Raw genomic sequence first — 21,009 nt, forward strand, 5'->3', positions numbered from 1 at the left:
GCCTCCTCCTTTTATAGACACAAGGAGGGACGGTGTACATGCACAAGAGGTCATAAAAGTTGTTGTCTTTTCCCCGAATCGCGGGGGTGCAGTGGTCGAGCACTGTGAGAAGTACACTGTGGGGTATGGCGCCGGACGTGACAGTCGTCCTAGGCATCGTCCTTAGTCTTGCGGAGATCACGCCGACGTCCTGGCGGCTCCAGCGGGCGGCGTGGCGGCGTTCCGAAGGTCCTGCAAGCCAGGGTCTTGTCCCGGTCAAGGCCAGAGTCGCTTCCGAGAGTCGTGCCCATGCCGTTCGGGGGTTCCGCGGAAGGGAAAGTACGAAAGAGGCATGGGGAGTTGGCAGCATAGTAGCTGGAGCAGTGCCGAGCACGTCTTGCACTGTGTCGCAGGTTCCCACAGCGTCCGGAATGGCGGAGCAGTGACCGGAGTTGGCGGACAAGACTCCGGTCACAGCCACTGTTGGGGATGGCGGCCTGACGTCGTCTGACCTGGGCGCTGTGGAGGAGTGGTTGGCATTTAATGCCTTCGTATGGCGGGCGGGTGAACGAAAGGGCCGTTTGTCCTTTCTGCCGAGGGGTGGCTTTGCCCGGCGTCAGAAGAGCTCGCCTCATCCACTCGCACTTAATACGGGTGGGTGAGGGAGCTTCCAGCGGAAGGCTTGTGGCCGCGCCCGCGTGACACGTGACGGCTCCGGACCCCTCCCGAGCGGCTAGCTGAGCCGAGAGCTCACGGGGGTCCGGATAGGTACGTGGAAGTCCCGGACCCATCTGCGAGGGTCCGGGTCCTCGACCGCAGGTGCTGAGCATTTCCATCTCTGGGACACGTGGCGACACCGGACCCGTTCCCGAGCGGGAAGCGGGTCCGAGACCGTTGGTCCGGTGAGATGGAGTCGGATCCCAGGGGTCCGGCTGCTCAGCTCCTTAGGGCGTAAACGATCCGCTTTTTCGAGGGCAGACTCGCTACCCTCGAGCGAGGCGGAGGCGCGGGCGCGGTCGAGGGCTTCGGCGGGGAGCCCTCGAGCGAGGCGGAGATCACCCTGCGGGTCCGAGAGGGGTACGGACGGGCCGCACTGCGTACGTGGGCCGCATGCTGGGCTCCTTTGAGTCCTTTCCTTTCTTCCAGATTAGAAGGGGGTTGCAGGCCTTCATGGGCCCGGTTGCCCAGCATGCGTTTGTTTTTAGGGCGATTTTAGTCCCCTGATTAGGGTGCCCCTAATCATGGTACCCGACAGAAAGCATCTGTAGCCTGTGGTTACAAGAGTCTCAGTAACACTTAAGGTCCTAGAATTTTTCAGGAGCGAATTTTCTAGGATTTAACGGTCTTGTGCTTTTAGTGGTAGGCGGTATTCCTAACAGCGACACGCATGTGGTGATGTGTAATCGCAAAAAGAAAAAAAAATTAACCATGTTAATTTTCACATCTTTTTTGCAACTTTTATTTTATAGAGCAACAATCTTTTCAAATCCACGATAGGACGAATATTACTTTATATAATTAATTATATTAAGTAAAGTAGCCAATCGGAATGGTTAAAGTCTAGTGCTCTGTGCTCTCACCGCCGCATCCCACGCGAAAAAGCTGCACGTGGCGCACAGCCGCTGCTTTGGGAATTTTTCAAAAACACCCTCCTGTTTTCTGTAAATCACAACTAATTCTAGCTTGCTCTTACCAACGTTCAAATATTTTACACATAGACCCCCCAACTAAAGTTTATTTCGACACAAACAAGAAAAAATTCAAGAATCTTGTTGTTTTATGAAAAACCCCCGCAAAACACTTTTGCGGTAACCCCCTCCCACCGCCCCGAACCCTAAACCCGCGCTCTCTCTCTCTCTCCTCCTCCCTGGCTCCCCGCTCCTCCCTGCCGCCGCCTCCCTCTCCTTCCATGCTCCCCGTCGGGCACCGCCGCCTCCCCTCTCCTCTCCGGCTCCCCTCCCCACCCCTCACCCCTCCGCACGGCACGGGCCGGCGTTGATACGGCGGGTCGCGGCTTACCTCCCGCAGCTGCTCATCGGTGAGAGCATCCTCGAAGGCCTCCTCCTCCTCCTGCTGCTGCTCCGGCCTTGGAGCCTCCCCGCCGGCCGTGGCCCCCGCTTGCTCCTCGGGCGCCTGCGGCAACGAGGCATACACCACCTCCCCGGCGACCACGACGGTTGCCGGCTCCTCGGAACCGGCGGGGAGGGTTGCGTCGCCTTCTCGAGCTCCAACTTTGACTCTAGCTCGATCAGCACAGGGAGGGGCGCGTCGCCATGGAGGAGGAAGGGGAGGAGGCCACGCCGCCGGCCGCGGCGCTGGGCAAGGCGGAGGCGGAGCCGGTGGCGGTGCCGCCGCCGGATCCGTTCGCGCAGCTCGACGTGACGCGCAAGATCACCTCCATCGCGCTGTCGTCCCGCCTCGGCTGCGCTCTGCCCGTTGTTCATCGAGCAATGGTCGCTTCGCTGGCGGCGAACATCCGACAGATGCACGGTGCGGCCTCCATCTCTTCCCGCTCCTCTTCTCTGTTTGGCTATGGCTTGTTCCGACTCTGCTATTTTCTATATGCCTCATCTGTCGCATGTAGCTACTAGAAACTACAATTTGTGTAATAGAGGTAGTTGCTTTCTTATTTGCAATTGTAGCTAAATAAGTCCATGGCACCTTATCCTTGCTTACCTGCATTGTCTTGATATACTGATCCAGTTAGAGAAGGACAAGGCTTAGTAGACTGCATTTTGTTTGTTCAACATATCTAAACTGCACAAATAATTTGGATGGTTAGTCATTCATAATGTTATGGCCTTATCGGGGCAGTTCAATCAGAGTGGTCATTTCTACCAGATAAATTATCGATCATTTCTTCATTTAATGAAATCATCAATGGATCATTGGATGTTCAATTGCCACAATAGGAAGAAGGCAGAGTTTCAGTGGAATTCCAAGAAACATGTAAACTATGCGAATCCTTTAGATCCTTTCGAGCTCAAGCTCAATAAAAGCTACAAGGGATGCATAAGCCAACATTGCAGAAATGTTGAGATGAATGTGAACAAGCACTTGGGGTGTTTTTTACTTACTGGAAAGTTCTTACAGAAGTACAATAAATTCTCTAACGATATAAAACCACCAACTAATTAATTCATGTTTTTTCCTTATATGTAGGCAAGAGCAAAAGGGGATTGATGATCGATGATGGCCGTGTATAGGTGGCTACAGGAACCAGTGGAGGAGATGGTTTGCAAGCGCCTCGTGGTGCTCCTAAATTCTTGCTTGGAAGGTCATGTATCCAACTCTGATGCAACTGACCTAATGCGATTAGCATCCGGCTGCTTGCAGTATGAAGCATGTGACTGGACATATCTGAAAGCAGTGGTATCTGGTCTTGCAAGTCTCCAGAAATATGCTTCTGAAATGTTCTATCCTTGCAACTTCTCATGTTCTAATTCCTATACCTTATGTATCTGTTGAGAACACAAAGGCTAGTCATGTGTGCCATACATTTTAACTTGGTTTTCCTTTTGAAGTCATCTAGCATGTTTCCTTGCTTAATAGTTCTAACTGAATTTCGATGCAGACTCCTTCGCACACTTTGCTGGGCATCCAACATAATAAAAGTAGCTCAGACCAAGTCCTGTTATCTGTTATCGGTAAAGCTTTTGCCAGAGTCTTGAGATATTGAAGGATGATGGCTATAATGAGGATGACATGGCAAATGTAATGAGGTAAAAGAACTGTTTGCCATCAAAGCATATTCCTGTTGGTGCAACACTAATGTACTCTAATTCTTCCAGCTAATATCATTCCAATGTAAGATGAATCTAAGAGCATCCATTTAATATGGGGCAGATGATTGAAACTTTTGCCAAATGTCCACTTCTAGCATAGCCCAGGACTGTCATTTTCTGAAATTGCTCCTAAAGTATTTCTTTCATGCTTTTCACTTCTAGCATGATCAGCATGTAAGTGCACATCCGCCAGCACGAGTTTGTTCCATCTGTGCTTTTCAGCCCCAGCTCACATGTCTGATTTTCCATCTTGTTTATGCAGGTGGTCAGAGTTCTGAAGATGCTTGTGCACACATGTTCAGCGATCAAGCGATGCCGATCAATGCAAGATCCAGCTGACTGAAACAATAATCTCAGTAATGGATTTACCACCTGGTAGTGTTAGCACTTGTCAGCCCCGCGTTGCAGCTGACACTCTGGACTCTGAGCAGTTCAAACCGTTCAAAACTTGCTATGTGACGAGTGGAGCACAAGCAAACAACTCCTCAGCCCTCTTTACATGTATGAAAAGAATGTAGCTTGCGCAAGTTAAAATGTTGTACCATATTTCATTAAACTCTCAGCTTCCTTATCTGAATTTGCTCTGATGACAAACTTCTGAACGGCCGGATCTGTGGAACGACCATTTCAGCTATCTACTACGGCAGTTCATATAGACGATGCCAAGACGTTAAAGCTCTTCTACTAAACATTTAGAACTCACTCATTAGGGTATTCTGTGCTGGCATGTATTGTGGTACAGCTCCGAATGTTTGATTCTCATCATGTACTGCAGTTAACACGATGTATTGATTTCATCGTATACCATGCATATAGTTTAATTCTCAATTTTTATTGTCTTATGGTTATGTATATTTGATTTTTCAAATGGCAGGGCGCGCATCGCGCGTGTAATGTTCTAGTGGCACTGAAAGGAACCTAATTTCCGAAACATAATACCGAAAGATCTATGTTGATTCAAAAAATACCGAAAGATCTACGTTTGCTTCATCTCGCCGTCCACCGATGATCCACGAAGCGAAAGTGCGAAACAACCAAACCCTCGCGCCGCAGGCTCTTGCCCATCCCCCAATTTTCCCTCCACAATCGCGCGGTTTCCCCCTCCCGCCGCACAAGCGCAACCCACCCGCGCGCCATGGCCGCCTCCTCTTCCGCCCCCGCGCCCGCGCCCGCGCCCGCGCCCGCCCCCGCCGACACCTACGATATCCCATGGGTGGAGAAGTACCGCCCTACCCGCGTGGCGGACGTTGTCGGCAACTCCGACGCCGTCGCCCGCCTGAAGGTCATCGCCCGCGACGGCAACATGCCCAACCTCATCCTCTCGGTAAGGGACATTTCCTCGAGCACCTTACCCGCGCAGCAGCAGGGAACGGCGTAGGTATTCCCCTTTTCACCTTTTCGCGCAGGGGCCTCCGGGGACTGGGAAGACGACGAGCATTCTGGCGCTGGCCCACGAGCTGCTCGGGCCCAGCTACCGCGAGGCCGTGCTAGAGCTCAACGCCTCGGACGATAGGTTGCTGCCATCGTGCCTTTTTTTTCTTTTCGATCTGGGGCCGCCTTTGGTGGTGTGTGGATTATATGCATGATGGTCGATTCGTGTTTTGCAGGGGGCTGGATGTGGTGCGGAACAAGATCAAGATGTTTGCGCAGAAGAAGGTCACTCTGCAGCCAGGGCGGCACAAGATTGTGATCTTGGATGAGGCTGACAGGTAACACCATCCAGAGTGGTTCCAGTCATTCATAATGTTATGGCCTTATCGGGGCAGTGACTTAAAAAAAAGAGAGAGAATGTTTAGTTAGAAGCTATTTCTTACACCATCAGTTGTTGTTTGGAAATTTAGTACTAGTCTTTTTTTTTCCTTAGTTGCTATAGTTAGGAAATGGGCAAATCCTGTGGCGATTCATTTGTACTTCATCATTCCGTGGAGTTCAAATAGAAGTTTGAAAGTTTTGAGTCTATATTTCTCTAATATGTGAATGCATATCTCATTGTTTGAGTATTTGAGTATGTGTTTAACCTCACTCTGCTGTGTGCAGCATGACATCAGGAGCACAGCAAGCTCTGCGAAGAACAATGGAGATCTATTCCAACACCACTAGATTTGCACTTGCATGCAACACCTCATCTAAGATAATCGAACCCATTCAAAGTCGCTGTGCTATTGTCAGGTTTTCAAGGCTCTCTGACCAGGAGATCCTCGGCCGCCTCATGATTGTTGTGGCGGCTGAGAAGGTAATGTTTAGGTGCTAGTTCGGTCCACAAGAGATTTCATACTTGAAGTCATGTGGTTAACCTTTTATACATTGGCCACCGCTAGTAATACACAGAAAGGATTTTTGGTTTGTCAAGAAGATTGTATTAGTATATCTATCATCAAAAGCACTAACCATTACATTGTATTGGTCAAACATGTGGAATGTAGACGGTCGTAGTGTTCTAAATGAAAGTAAAACAGATAATATATTGTAAGTCTTGAACTGTAAGGGCTTACCTATGAATGCTATAACCTTGGTTTCATTAGGTAGAACAAGTTATGGTTTTGAGAAACATTTTATTGTCCCTGGTCGTGGTACTTATGTGAACTTTAATATAGCTTTATCACTTGTAATGTGTTGCAACTTAAGAGAGTCACTTGCTTTTGTCCTGCATATGTTTATGTTTCATTTGTGTAACCATGAAGATATGCTTGTGCCCTATCCTTTTATTTATAGTTTTCCACATGTTATATTTAGAATATCCTTAAGGTATCTATGGACAATTACTGTGTATTACTAAAGCTTACATATGAGTTGCACTGTCAATTTACAGAACTGATAATAAAACAAAACAAAACTCGATATGCTCAGCTATTCCATCAGAATAAATCAACATATTTGCCTGCTAGATTGGTTGACAACTATATAAGTTTACTTGATGCATGTAAGTTAAATAGCTTGCGATTTCTTGTTCAAACTTTGAGAGACCATGGGTGGTTTACTTGATGGTCTCTTTGCCTGAATGTAAAACAATGAAGCTGGGTTTTGTCCCTACTGTTCACGTGTTTCTTTCTGTGAATTATCCTAAACTATCCAATCCAGGTCCAGGTCCAGGCTCCAGACTTAATTTCATTTATTTATATTTTATTGTACAACCAGATTCCTTATGTGCCAGATGGGCTTGAAGCCATCATATTTACTGCTGATGGTGACATGAGACAAGCTTTGAACAACCTGCAAGCTACATTTAGTGGTTTCCGCTTTGTTAATCAAGAAAATGTGTTCAAGGTTAATACTCAACTTATCCTGTTCTGCATGTTCAATATTTGTTCAGCTAATAGTAACATTGTACTGGTCCCAGGTATGCGATCAACCACATCCCTTACATGTCAAGAACATGGTGAAAAATGTGCTTGATGGAAAGTTTGACGAGGCCTGCTCTGCACTGAAGCAACTTTATGATTTGGGATACTCGCCTACTGACATTATCACTACTCTCTTCCGAGTTGTCAAGAACTATGACATGGCTGAATATCTGAAGCTGGAAATGCTCAAGGTAATTTCACAACCTTGTGACTTTTTCTTAAAAGAAACAGGATCTGGATCCTGCTTTGTTACAGCCTTGGGACTTTTGAAGATGCAATCGATTTCTCCTCTGTTGATCAAAATATTCTGTTTGTTTGCACAGGAAACAGGATTTGCACACATGAGAATCTGCGATGGTGTTGGGTCATTCCTTCAGCTTTCTGGCCTACTTGCAAAGTTTGCGCTGGTGAGAGAAACTGCAAAGGCTCCCTGAACAAATCATGTTGCCGGTGGTAATAGCATATGTCCCCTGAACAAATCATGTTGCCGGTGGTAATAGCATATGTCGAGTTGTGCTGACATGGTAATCTAGTTATTTCTGTTAACACTACTGGCGAGCATGTCTTGTGACTACAGCCGTCGTGTATCTCAGTCTGTAAGATAGTACCTTACGAAGTGAACAACTACCATTCTATCATGCCTATTCCAGTGTGAAACATTTAGCTGAGGCTCCCATCCTTGTTTGCACTCGCACAGATTGTTTGCTGTTGTCTCAAATAGTGTTTTTACCATCTCACGGGCTCTGGCGCTCTTCTGTTGTGCCAGTAGGCTGGCCATGCTGGTCCAACTGAAGGTTTTGACAGCATACCTGCAAGTTGGAACCAGAACTCGCCGAGTCGGTGCACTTGACAGGGCAAGTTCTGCATCTGCCTTCTGTCACCTCTATTCGTGGTTTGGTCCTTTATCAGATCACGTTGGCTTCGGGGAGTAGCAGCATATAGATTTATCTCATGCCGATCGTCTGAGAGCTAGGAGAGCTATTCGGTACCTGAGCTGAGGGAATTGGAAGAAAGCCGCAGGTCATCAAATGCTGGAGCATTTGGGATTTAGGATCAGACACTGCTGTCCCAGCGTGCCATAACCATCTCTTTCGTGCAAGGTCGAAACTTGCAAAACTGAGACACGGTCCCAAAATGTGTCGACTCCCATAATCAAAACAGGAATCTTGTTTCAAACAACACGTCCATAAAGCATAACTGTTACTTCGGTGCATCTCTTACTACTATTCCATGTTAATATAAATAGCGATCTGAGTCTCACAATACAATGCCGCATTTTGTCAGACATTGACCGAGCTAGCCACTATCAGACTACACCTAGCAGAAACATAAATCAGGGGTGCTGACATCTACCTTAATAAAAACCAACTAGATACCAAAAACCATGAGCCGGCCAACAAAAAAACATAGATGACTCCATAAAACCACCAAAACCAACCATGTCCTACTGAAGTTTCCAAAATGCAAAATCCGCTGCCACCACAGAGAACAGCGGCAGGGAGAGGCCGAGTCAATACCCGAACCACCACCATTGCTCTGTGCTGCGGACCACCCCGTCGGTCCGTACCACCTAGCAAAGGTCACAAGTGTTTCTCGCGGTTCGTTCTTGACTCAGGCTGATCACCAGATGTTCCCTCCAGGCCAAAGGTCTCCTGCTCCCAAGTTCAGACCTCGCAGTGAAGCGAGGCCTTGATCTTCTCGATGGAACAGGAGATGAGGCTGTACACGGTGTCAACTGACTCCAGGGTGAGCTTTGCAGTGGGCTGGCTGTTGACAAGGATCTGGAATGCAACCGTGAGCAGTGATCCACTTGTCTTGTGTCCAACTCCACCAGCGCTGGACCCACCAGGCAGAATGGCGAAACCAGACGGCAAGAGTGCCACATATGTCGAGTCTCCTCCACCCATCACAAGCTGCATTGCAGGGAAGTCTACTGGGGCGTACACAACCATTGCACCGGATTTGTCGGTGCAAGTCTCTTGAAGAATCAAGATGCTGTTCAGGTGGGTGTTTGTAGGCTGTAAACATAATGCAAGCCATTAAGAATAGAATATTATAGCATCAGTGGTAACATGCAGAACCGATAAAAATCTACTGTACTTAGGAAACCCACCACTCAAAACATACAAAACTGAGAATTTTAGACCTTTGCTGTTGAGATGGATCTGCTTACTTGACGTCCTATAATACCTGACATATTTTCTTGCTATATCTTTGTACTAATCTCTCTAGTAATGTTACTTATAGATGGCCAGTTAAGATCAATGCTTCAGAGTCTAAGTTTCATCATCTTCAGCATTTGGCACTAACATCTGAGTCCAACCCATATCTACACGCTCTATCATTGGAAAACTTATGAACAACCATGACAAATGTAGAAAGTGCGATCAGCAAGATGTATCACAGGATATACTCACATCAGCTCTCAGTAGAGTTACAGAGTTGCCATCCAGTTGCCCCTTGGCAATGCGTAACATCTGCTGCATTGGGCCACCGTTGCTGAGTATGTCCCATTCAGCACGCAGACCCTCATTGCGAAGGAAGTTGAAGAGCCGTTCAGGTGTCACAGGCATCCAGACTGCTGTGGCGGCACTGAGAACCACACCTGGTGGCACCCCGGGTTCATCCACACTCTTCCGTACCATGACGCGAACATCTTTCCGCATGCAGCCTGTTAAGCCATCCAGTTTGTTCCATTCAGCGGATGATGCACTTACCCCTGCACAGAAGTTCTCCATCATCCTCTGTGCCAACTTCAACAAGCTCCGTTTCCCTCCCAGCGCAACAGCTGTGGAAAGAGGGAAACATTTACCATTTTGTTTCGAGGATGCAACACAAGGAATCCCATACAGATCTTATGTGTCATAAAATTTTCTATACCTGATGAGTCATGCTCTGGCATTGCAACAGATGACATGAGGATGGCCAAGCCCTCGCACTGGCGTTGCAGCGTTGCAAGCCACCGCCCTGCACCAAGGGCGAGGCCAGAGCGCAGAAGAGGCCGGTAAAGCTGGTGTACGGATGCTTCATGATATTCTGTATGCTCAACCCATGTGACCTACAGTGTAAGTGCAACTTCATCTTTTAGCATATCAATGCATGCCCACACGTAAATGTCTTGAGATGCAATACACCAGGGGAGCAGGTATGCAATGCAATTCTACCACACGGTAGGCTACAGCAGGTATAAGTTGAACAGAGCCAAATAAACCATGTTTTGACTTTTGACAGCTCAGTATTGGCCAGGATTTACAATATTAAAGGGACACAACAGACGTGTTTCACTATGCTGCCTTGAAATGCTAACCTATGTCTGGCCCATGGCCCCCAACTTATACCGAATGCTTACATTGTAATAAATCGCAGGCACATACCCTAACACAGTGCTCTAAAGGAAACACATCACCCACATTTCAACAAAAGAAATATGAAATGAAGAAAAGTTGAACCCAAACAATATAGATGAAATAAGAACATAAGGAAATTTGATATCTTGCATAGGGTGACAGCATCTTAAATTTGACAAGAAACAGCTGATCTTTCTGCATGTGGTCTGGTCACAACCTGATCAAGATATTTTAATTATCAATTCCTAACAATATGCTGTTAGAATGGCATAAAGTATATTCTTCATGAGACCCTGAAAACATGTAACTACCCATGCGTTATGAGCTTATGAGTTCTTATTCATATGATGTGATTTGAGATCACGTGAATTTGATGGGTAAAAAATGCTCAAGCTTCTGCATAAATCAACTTATATCTCTATCAGTAATGAATTTGATCAAATTCTCTTTATTTCAAGTCAAAACAATTGAAAAACAACCACTCGTCCGTGGACAGATGTGCATTTCAGATTCAGGATCAGACAAAGCTCAGATGTCAAACCCAAGGAAATGACTTTTCTTCATTGGGTTAAACAATAAAAGAACTGGCCAAAGTTTCTACGAGGAGACACATGGATTAAACTGCGGACAAGAAGTTACCCAAGGGGCTCAATCCCAGGAGTAGAAGTATCTGATCCCCTTGGATGGAGCTCCTGAATAAACAAAAGCAAGGGAGCATGCTTGGGGAGAAGTGTTAGATCTACAAAATCAGTTAGTTAATCTGAAATCAATTCTTTAAACCCTTACTCGCTGACCAAATCCATTAATATGGGTGGTGCGCTCGTACAGCGGTTAATTTATTGGGACATGGGCCTACCCATGACCTGTGAACACTATATGGCATGACTATCAGCGCACAATAAACTAACAAAAAAAAAAAACACTTGAACGCTACCAAACAACACTAAGTATTCTGTTCAACAGTGTCATGGTGGACATGGAGAATTGGAACCAATGATGATCCTTGTGACTATGCGTAGAGTAGAAAATCTCAGTTTTGAGAAGTTACTGATATACTGGGCCATGGCATTGGAAATTAGGGACTATCAGAATCAATGATAGGCATGACGACATTGCAAGGATTTGATAGGCAACTGAACATAAACCTACCTGAAATCTTCCATAAACAAGAAGAGGTAAAAGAATTGCTATGATGTACCTTGCAGCCATTTGGGGTCTCTTGCACCACACAACCTGAAGGCAGCCTCCGGCAATTCATGCTCGTAACTAGGCACTGATCCTTCTCCAGTCCATCAACGGAAACATCCACAACAGCCCACACACCCTCAGCAAGCTGATTGCAGAACCTAAGAAACGTCACCTCCCTTCTAGGGACAAGAGGTGAAAGCACTTGTAGCTCTGCCTGCATCTGTGGAAAAATGGTACAGAAAACATGCAGATGTTATGCTTAACCACTGGAACAGAACATAATGTAACGATCAACCCAGCACTAGAGACCATTCATTCAACACTCACAAGCAGCAATGCACCATCTCTGCTTCCCGCAACCCCAGCTGAGATTTCCTCAATAGTTGATGCCTTGGCAACAATGCACGAGAACATGTCAGACCACCGTCTCTGTGGCAACAATTCAAGGAACCATGTCAGTTCAATATACAGGCAATAGCAAAACGAAGGCCCAATGTGGCACGATCAGAACCTCATTCATGAAGAACTCCACAAGAGCAGCACTGTCAATGTTGACAATGCCAGACTCCCTAGAGGCCTCGGACACAAAACCAATCGGCTTCACCCCAACGCATGGCAAAAATGTCTTCGAGTACTCTTTCCAGTTCAGTGTCTCCACAGTTGATGAACCAGGTGAGGAAACGCTTGGAATCCACAGCGGCTCATTCATCTGCGCCATCTTGACAAGCTCATCCATGGCCCTCATTGCAAGCTGAACGAACATGGACTTGTCACCGCTACCCATCACCAATGGCGTAGTCACCGCTGGCGTGATAACCGTGCCCATTTGGCTTGACACGCTGCCAGCAAGCTCGGAGATCGTCGAGACAGGCATCGTGCTTGGTGGCATGGAGCCAACACAAGTGACGGCAAGGTCCAGTGAAGAGACTGGCATGGGATGCGGCTGCTGCACGGGCGGCAGCGCCATGGGAGAAAGGGGCTTGGCGATGAACTTGGCCGTGAGGGCGCAGACTCGGGTGAGCTCGTCCCTGAGCCTCGCGTTCTCGAGGCGCAGGTGGTGCTCCTCCAGTGACATTTCCCCGAGCAACGCTGGGCCGCCGCAGCCGCTGCACGCCGCGTCCCTCATGGCCTCCCGGATGGACAGGTTCTCGGCGCGCAGCTTGTCATTCTCCAGCTTCAGCATCGTGTTCTCGTGCCGCTCCATTTGATTCTTCCAAGTTGAGCCCCATGCAAAAGCGAAAGCTCGTGTCAAGCACTGTACCAACAGCGCGAGGCAACGCGCGTGCCACAGAGAGTGAGAGAGCTGGGGTTTGGCCGGACGCTTACTTTCATCTGCGTGCGCCGGTTCTGAAACCAGAACTTGACCTGCCGCGGCTCCAGGCCGAGGCGCTTGCTCAGGTCGGCGCGCTGCTTCTCGTCCGGATGGGGCCATTCCTTGAACGTCCTGCGGCACAACCCTCCCACGCATTAGCACAGCGGAGGGCACGCACAAGCGCAGGAGAACGCGACGAATCGAGGCGGGGGGGGGGGGGGGGGGGGAGCGCTCACGCTTCGAGCTGGTGGATCTGGTGCGGCGTGTGGCGGTGGTACCGCTTCTTGCGCTTGCGCGGGTTCCCGTCCTCGTCGTCCTCTCCGCCGCCGGCCAGGACGACGTCGAGGTGGCCGCTCATCGGCGACCGGCTGTCATCCTCCCCCTCCGGCGCGTCCTTCGCGTTCCCGCCGCCGCCGCCTCGGGCCACCGAACCCGCCCGCTCACCGCTGCCGTCGCGGCGGCGCCCGGCGTCGTCCTGCAACCAATCAGCCACGAAACACGCGCGCATTCCCGAATCACCCGACCGCACCCGACGAATCTCATGAAAAAGGGCAGAGCGGACGCTGCGTGCGCGGGCGCGTATGTAGCAGTAGTACGTACCACGGCGAGGGAGAGCGCCGGCGAGGACGCGAAGACGCCGTGCGGGGGGTACGGTACGCAGGCCGCGTCCCCGACGGCGCCGAGGAGATCGCCGAAGCTCATGCCCTCCCGCTCCACCGCGTCGTCGTCGCGCCCTTCTGTCCTTATTACCCTTGGCGTCGGGACTCGGGAGGAGAAGCGAGCTGGCGACGAGGAGGAGCTGCAGGCTGCAGCAGCGCCTCGGTCCCTGGCAGCCTTCCCCTTTTCTAGTCCCGAAAAGGTCTACCGTGCCCGGATGCGCACTTCGACCTCGAGTCTCCCCGCACACATCACACAGGTCGCAGCACCTGCCCGGCGAAAGACTTTCAGGTCACCGAGTATGGGAATGGCTGATCAAAATTCAAAACCCTAAAGCAACAGCCCGTAGAAAACGGGTTCAGGCGACGACGACCTGACTGACGGGTCTGCAGCTTAAGCTGGACCTCTTTGATCAAGCGCTAAATTTTAACCCATAGTATCATATTACGGGGCTAAATTTTAGCTCATATCATATCGGAGACAATCTTTTTATTTGCAAATATTAAAAAAATTTAATTATAAAACTAATTCTGTAGCTTAGAACTAATTGTATAATCTCTAGGTTAAATTGCAAGACAAATCTAATAAAAATATATTAACCCAAATGGTTACCTTAATAGATTATGAATTAACTAGACTTATTAAATTTATCTTGAAATTTTTTATTTAATACTTCTACTAAATATTAAGATTTTCTTTTTTTAATATAACAAGTTTTGAAGTTTAGCTTTACCTTTTGGATCCAAACGGTGCCGGTAAGCTGCCAGATGTGACTGCCAAAGAGCAAGCACGCGAACAGTCCAGTGCTCCAGTCCATGGGAAGGAATGTGCGTGGAGTCAGCGCAAAGCATCGTGTGTGTGGACGCGCACGGGCGGCGGCCGCGGCGGTCAAAGGGGCATCGTGTGTGTTCGCTTGCGCCTACTCGCGTCCGGCGCGGGTCCGGGCCGGCACAGGCGCAGCGGCGGACGCGACGTCCATCGGCCCGCTGATCCGGCGGTCCCGGGCTGCGGCTTCGTGGTCCGTGCTCTGGGCGCGGGCGCGCGGACCGGCGGCCGCCAGCTGCGGCTGTGTTCACTTTAAAATTTTCTCTCCCCAAATTTCACTGTTCACCTATCACATCGAATTTTTTACCTCATGCATGAAACATTAAATATAGATAAATAAAAAAATTAATTGCATATTTTTGATGTACACGACAAGACAAATCTTTTGAGTCTAGTTAGATCATGACAGAACAACAATTACCACAAACAAATGAAAAATACTATAGTGTGCCACGATGTCCGATATCATTTTTTTTTCCAGCGTCCGACTCGGACCCCAACCGGGCGACCAGCCAGAGCCAGGCTTTCTGCTCGCCCTGTACATGGTCCGGTTCCAACCTACCAAACCTATGGAACCGGCCCGTATCAAACCGTTTTTGCATGCCCCTACGGGTTAGCTTTGGTCCGGCTTCTACCGCTTAACCCAATGGCAGTTGATAATGTTGCAGACCTCATTAGCGTAATAGGCTAGTCCTCTTCAACCTCCGTCTCTCTGCTCGCTGCTAACCTCAGTCTCTCTGCTCGCTGTTGTACTGCAGCGGAGGCCGCGCAAGCCTGTGCCTCGCCTTGCTGGCTGCGTCTACCTTCCCAACACTCCACGGCGTCCTCCACTCGCCGGCCCGACCGCTCATGGTGGTGCGGGCGTGCGGCGCCTCCGCTCCACCCACGCTGGCGGCCGCCGCCAAGCTCGGCATGTCTGCGCCGCTCGTCGGACACTCTCGCTCACCCGGTCGCAGCAACACAACGCCTCAGCTCCGCCAGCGGCGGCGGCAGCAGCCGAACTCGACGCCTCTGCTCCACCGTACCGTACTGCGTCGCGGGCCGGCGGACCTCCGATGGTGCTCGTGATGCTAGCTCCATGTGACAGTCGACACCTTGCACCAGTCTCGCGACATCAGTCAAGCGCACCTTGCCTCCCACAGCCTCTGCCTCACCTCCACCTACCTGACGCTCGGCAACGGTCGTACCCGCAGCAACCAGCAAGCGTCGCTCCGCCCGCAGCGTTGCCGCGGAGGCCGAGCTCCGCCCGTCCACCTGCCCTTGGCATCACTGAAGAAGCTCTGCTCCTTTCCCACCACTACGATAGTTTTCTCGCAAGTCGAAACTTTCTTACGCGAATACGCGATTACCAATATATGTGCTTCGGAACTACGGTTGAATCCGTCGAAACCCGTCGAAACCGTCGGTCTCAAACCGCTCGGTTTGGCTCGATTGCGGGCTGGACGGGTTGGTTCAAAAAAACCGCTAAATCCGGACCATGAACAGGGCGACTTTCTGCCGCGCTTCCTCGCTCGCCGCGCGGCTCGGCCCTTGTTTGTTTCTGCGCGGAGGGGACACACCGGAGTCAAACGCGAAAGGAAGCGCCGGTGTGGGTTGGTTCGGGTTGGGCAGCTGCCGTGCTGGCCGGTGAGTCGGTGATGCTGCGGCACTGTGCGCCTGCGCAGGCGAGAGCGGGCGGCGTGACCACCCGGGCGTGGGGTCATGTGCCAGCGAGGAAGGAAGGGCCGTGTGCCGGTGTGTGGGCCGTGTGCCGGTGTGTGGGCCGTGTGATGAGATCCGACGGATGGGAAGTTTGCGGAGGAATTAGACCTGACACCGGCGCACCGGTACGCGTAGACGGCGGGCCCGGGGGATGGTTCGGTCATAAATGCAACGCAGGCCGGGCGGGGGTAGTAGGCTAGTACCTACAGTAGTAGCCGAGGCGTGCGGCGCGGCCGCGCGGGGAGGGGGGGGAGGGCGGCGAGCTGACTGGGCTGGTGACATCCCGTGGTGACGTGACGCGTGCGGAACAGGCCCGGGGGATGCATGGGATGCACTGCTGCTACTGTTGGCTCCTTATGTTCTTTTTTCAAACGGTAGCCTTTTATTTGAGTAGTCACATCAATGTTTTAACCAGATGTCAGGAGGGCTTTTCGAACACTAATTAAAAAACTAATTTTAGAACTCACTTGGAAACCGTAAGACGAATTTTTTGAGTCCTTTGACCGCATCAATAGCACATGTGGTTTACTGTAGCACTTATGGCTAATCATGCACTAATTAGGCTCAAAAGATTCGTCTCGTCGTGTACATCCAAATTGTGTAATTAGTTTTGTTATTTAATTATATTTAGTGCTTCATACATGTGTATAAAGGGGATGTGAAAATTTTTGGGTGAAAATTTTTGGTAACTAAACGGCCCCTGAGGGCCAAAGAAGGCCAGAGAAACTCTCGAGTCTGGAGCGACATGAAGCCAGACGGATTCAGAGATTTGATCGGTTGACTACATGAGCTACTTCATTACAACCACTGTATTCGGCTGGTGCACCAGTCTCCAGCCGTACAGTATTTCTCTCTCACATCGCTCCAGCACTAGCCTCCAACCACCAGTCAGTTAACAGTGTTTTTCTCTCACACCACTCCAGCTCCAGTCTGCCGAACGCAGACATGAGTAGAGCTGTATCGCAGTCCTGCCCTTGTTTGTTTGGCTTTAGCCGGTAGCTAATGCTGATTTATTATAAGAGAAAAATACTAATGGCTATCTGATAGTTGGTGTTGATTTAGTATGAGAGAAAAACACTACTGATTGATTGGCTGACAAGCCAAAAGAACAGAGTCACGTGATGTCTCATGCAGTCCTGCACATTTGGTTGGCTTCTTAAATGTTCGCATACTAAAATATAGGCAAGTTCATAAATTTTGGCATTTGTATGGTTGAAAGCTAAAGGCAAAATAGATAGTCCCTCAACTTTGCTTTGAGAGTAAAGTTGATCTCTTAGTTTTTAGATTGATCAATCTAATCCCTCAACTTTTAGTTTTAGATCAAATTTATCTTTATGCTAAGGTGGCTCTTCCTACTAACATGAGACTAATAAAAAATCATTTTTATCCTTGGTTCTTTCTTCTCATACTCAATTTTCGTTATTGTATTGTTGCAATTAATCAATGATATGGCATAATAGGTCCACTGTTGTTTCTCCTAGTTTGTTGTCTCTCATATTTATTGAATTGCTCTTTCATATTTAAATTAACCTAGATCATATAAGAACAGCATATATATATGTTTGATCAACTTTCCACATCACTGCTCAACATGCGAATTGTGAAGGAAAGAAAATAGCTAAAGGTAAAGAAAACTTTTCGCATTAATCTCATGGTATTATAGAGCATCACATTAATATAAAGATGAATTTAATCTAAAAACGAAAATTGATGGACTAAATTGGTCTTTTTGAAAGTTGAGAGATGAACTTGACCCTTGGAGTGAAATTGAAGAACCAAAATACCTATTTTGCCAAAACTAAAAAAGTAGCCCACCTACCAAATGCTATTCTAAATTTACCAAGATTTTGGTAAAACATTGATATGATCACATTTTTAGCATATTAATATTTTAACATATCAATATTTTGGCATTCACCAATCATGCCTATACTTTCAGTATTTCATTTTTCGCCGACAACCCACAGTAGCCCTTCGGTAGGCTTTCCTTTCTCCATGCCAGCGATCGACTCGCTCTGTTCGTTTGGCTTGTCAGCCAACCAGTCAGCATTCTGTTCTCTCATACTAAATCAGCACCAGCCACCAGCTACTAGCCAGTCAGTAGTACTGTTCTCTCATAACAAATCAGTACCAACCATAGCCAAACAAACCCAGCAAATAGTACTAGCCAGTCAGTAGTACTGTTCTTTCATAACAAATCAGCACCAACCATAGCCAAACAAACCCAGCAAATAGAATTTCTGCCATGATCACACATTCCTGCCGCCACAGAGGCCTTGTGATGGATCCCACCCTCCGTACCTGCTTCACGGAGGCAAATGCGGGAGTCCGGTTGGCTTCTACGGGTCTTCGCCTCTTCGGGTAACGACAAGTCACTATTTCCGGGGTTCCACTCGTAAAACTTCCTAGTTCCTACAGGCCTTAGACCACGATTCAGAAAATTCTTGCACGTCCATGCGAAATTCTTGCACATTAGTGCAGACGGGTAAACAGATGATTTTCTAGTGAGTCCACTCACGAAGAGCCAGCACAGCAGAGCCCATCTCGTCCGTTGCGCAAGGTGCTGCTGCCTGTGCCTTCGACAGGAACCGGCGCCTTTCTGCCCTCCTTCTCACCGAGGTCTCTTTCCTCGCCGGCCCTCTGCTGCGCTCACATCAGCAGCTCGCCGCCGACGACGACGTTCGCGCCCTCCTGTCAACGTGAGACCGGGCCAGCCACACACCTGTTGCGAACGGACGCATATCTCGTTCGGCGCTGCTCGGTCTGGACTGGAGCGGTGTAGATGGACTTTTTCTACGGCTGGCTGTGCGTTGCTTCGATTTTCAAGCTCCAGGAAAGTCGGCCGCCCAATGACCCCCCTAGTCGATCCGGGAGTCCAAGGACGCGACGTGCCGACGTTGCCAGTTCGACGCGATAGGGACCGGCCGGTGCTTCTACGTCGAGCAAGCTAGGGTTTATACTACGTGCAAGCTTCCAATAACATTGGCCTTGTTTGGTTTTTAGCATGGTAAGGAATAGTAAACTTTGACCGCTAATTACGGTGTCAAACAAAGCCAGTTTACAAAATCAACTTCAGAACTCCCGTGCTAGTGACCTTGAAGAATCTAATAAGACCTTTGATCGCGCGATCAGAGAATAATTACTGTAGCATCACTGTAACAAATCATCGATTAATTACCGTCATTAGATTCGTCGCGAAAAGTTACACTCATCCCTAAAAAATTTTACAAATAGACTTTATTTAATGCTTCATGCATGCGAGATTCTTTTTCAAGAAGTGTGCGTGCTAGTATCCTTGCCAAACCAAATAAGGCCATTGACGAATCGTGGGAAATCTTTGCTGAATTCTACTGGTGGGGGAAGAATAGCAGACCTGACACACAGCGTTTGATTGGAGTGGGCTGCGCCGCCCCCCCCCCCCCCCCCCCCCCCCCGAAGAGGCCGGTACCCGGGATAAAGGTGCGTTTGTGCGCACAAAGTCTGCACCGGTTTGCTGAGACCGTGACGGATCGGAAGCCACTTGGGCTGTCCTAGACAGCTGCAGCTCAGCTCATTTCGGACGGGCAGCAGGCCATGGCGTCGGCGCGGGACCTCACTTGGGGCGCAGACGACAAAGGGAAACTCTGCGCGTGATCGACCGAGGGAACCGGCCGCCGGCTGGAGCGATTTTTTTCTTTTTATATTAAAAAAACAAAAATTTAAAAATATATGTCTATTTTGAAAAATTTCAAAAATATAACACGGTCGCCCTAGGGGGTGACAGGCCCTAATTTTTTTTTTCAAATTTGCAACGAGATCCCTGGCCGGTGGCGCGCGGGAGCAAGGGGGGCCTGTCGCCCCCCCGGGCGACCGGCCCTTCCCCTCCTATATAAGCATTCTACCCCATTTCCTCCTCATTTGAATCAAAAAATTCCACCAAAAATCCAGAAAAAAGAGAGGGATGAGGAGAAGAGAAGCGGCGAAGCCCTGCCGGAGTGCGCACTTGTGATCTGCAGGTTAGTACATTTACCTTATGTATTTTTCCATTGGTATTGTAGAGTAATTTAATTTAATTAGTGCTATAGTAGAACCATTTAAGTAGGAGTTTAATGATACTTTAGTTGCGTAGTAGTAAATTAGTTTAGAAAATTAGTACTACGCGTTTATTATTACAATTGCAGTACTATTAGAGACGTGTTTATAAATTAATTACGATTTAGAATAGAATTCGCATATGCAATATAGAATTTGAGTGTCATCGCGTAGTTATGAATACTTATATGTTGTATTTGAAATCCACACTTAGTTTTTACGGATTATTGAATCAGGTAGTGAAGTAAAGAGTATAATTCGATAAGTATTCTGTGATATACAGATATGTCGAGCAAGATGCAGTTTCAAGTATTTTTTGTGACTATAATATTTTGTATGAGCCAAATGGAGTAGATCTTTCTGCCTTTAAGTGCACATCTAGCGCCATAGATAAACCTCTGGAGAGAAGTTTTGGTTCCATATGTAAGTGGCTGCAGCGTGGGTTCCGTGTTGATCCTGAGACACATGTGATGACCGTCCAGTCTCTTGTTAATTGGGAGGTAGAAAGTAATTTATGGGAATTGATGATAATACACAGCACTGATGACTGGCAGAAGTACATACAAGCAGCTCTAGAGCGTGGGTGGCCTCTGGTCATTCTTGTTCAAATCCGAGAGAAGACACAAAATGAAATCCAATATGGTGCAGATCAAGCAACTCCGAGTATTCGAAGAGAGACCAACTATGTTGAGCAAGATGAGTCAGAAGAGATAGAGAACAAAAACATCGGACCACAGGGCCTTGCTGATGAGGGAGAGAGGATACATAGCATTGTGGACGAGATGGAGGCAGAAGACCAACCC

The 21,009-nt window shown here is 48.5% G+C and overlaps 3 protein-coding genes across 5 annotated transcripts; 2 read left to right on the forward strand and 1 right to left on the reverse strand.

Annotated features, from left to right (window-relative positions):
- The first annotated feature begins 1,879 nt into the window (after positions 1–1,879).
- LOC120682457 (uncharacterized protein At4g15545-like) lies at positions 1,880–4,335 on the forward strand. 3 transcript variants are annotated; one of them, XR_005678465.1, is made up of 4 exons: positions 1,880–2,469; positions 3,142–3,256; positions 3,554–3,701; positions 4,027–4,335. XR_005678465.1 is itself a non-coding variant. In XM_039964381.1 (2 exons), the coding sequence occupies exons 1-2, from the start codon at positions 2,253–2,255 to the stop codon at positions 3,183–3,185; spliced, it is 261 nt and encodes an 86-aa protein (XP_039820315.1). In that variant the 5' UTR covers positions 1,880–2,252; the 3' UTR covers positions 3,186–3,324. The 3 variants fall into 3 exon arrangements, 1 of the variants encoding a protein (XP_039820315.1); XR_005678464.1 differs by lacking the exon at positions 4,027–4,335 and adding an exon at positions 3,771–3,888 and having other exon boundaries at positions 2,152–2,469; XM_039964381.1 differs by lacking the exons at positions 3,554–3,701; positions 4,027–4,335 and having other exon boundaries at positions 3,142–3,324.
- A 444-nt stretch (positions 4,336–4,779) lies between these two features.
- LOC120682456 (replication factor C subunit 4-like) lies at positions 4,780–7,793 on the forward strand. Its single transcript, XM_039964379.1, has 7 exons — positions 4,780–5,088; positions 5,171–5,277; positions 5,372–5,473; positions 5,802–5,997; positions 6,900–7,028; positions 7,102–7,296; positions 7,429–7,793. The coding sequence occupies exons 1-7, from the start codon at positions 4,900–4,902 to the stop codon at positions 7,537–7,539; spliced, it is 1,029 nt and encodes a 342-aa protein (XP_039820313.1). The 5' UTR covers positions 4,780–4,899; the 3' UTR covers positions 7,540–7,793.
- Positions 7,794–8,322: 529 nt separating this feature from the next.
- On the reverse strand, positions 8,323–13,475 carry LOC120682455 (homeobox-leucine zipper protein ROC4-like). Its single transcript, XM_039964378.1, has 8 exons — positions 13,189–13,475; positions 12,967–13,084; positions 12,152–12,850; positions 11,968–12,069; positions 11,651–11,860; positions 9,986–10,163; positions 9,523–9,893; positions 8,323–9,123 (listed from the first exon to the last, which is right to left on the reverse strand). The coding sequence occupies exons 1-8, from the start codon at positions 13,458–13,460 to the stop codon at positions 8,770–8,772; spliced, it is 2,304 nt and encodes a 767-aa protein (XP_039820312.1). The 5' UTR covers positions 13,461–13,475; the 3' UTR covers positions 8,323–8,769.
- Between the last annotated feature and the right edge of the window lie 7,534 nt (positions 13,476–21,009).

Source organism: Panicum virgatum, chromosome 7N (assembly GCF_016808335.1).
Source record: "Panicum virgatum strain AP13 chromosome 7N, P.virgatum_v5, whole genome shotgun sequence".
NCBI classification, from domain to species: Eukaryota; Viridiplantae; Streptophyta; class Magnoliopsida; order Poales; family Poaceae; genus Panicum; species Panicum virgatum.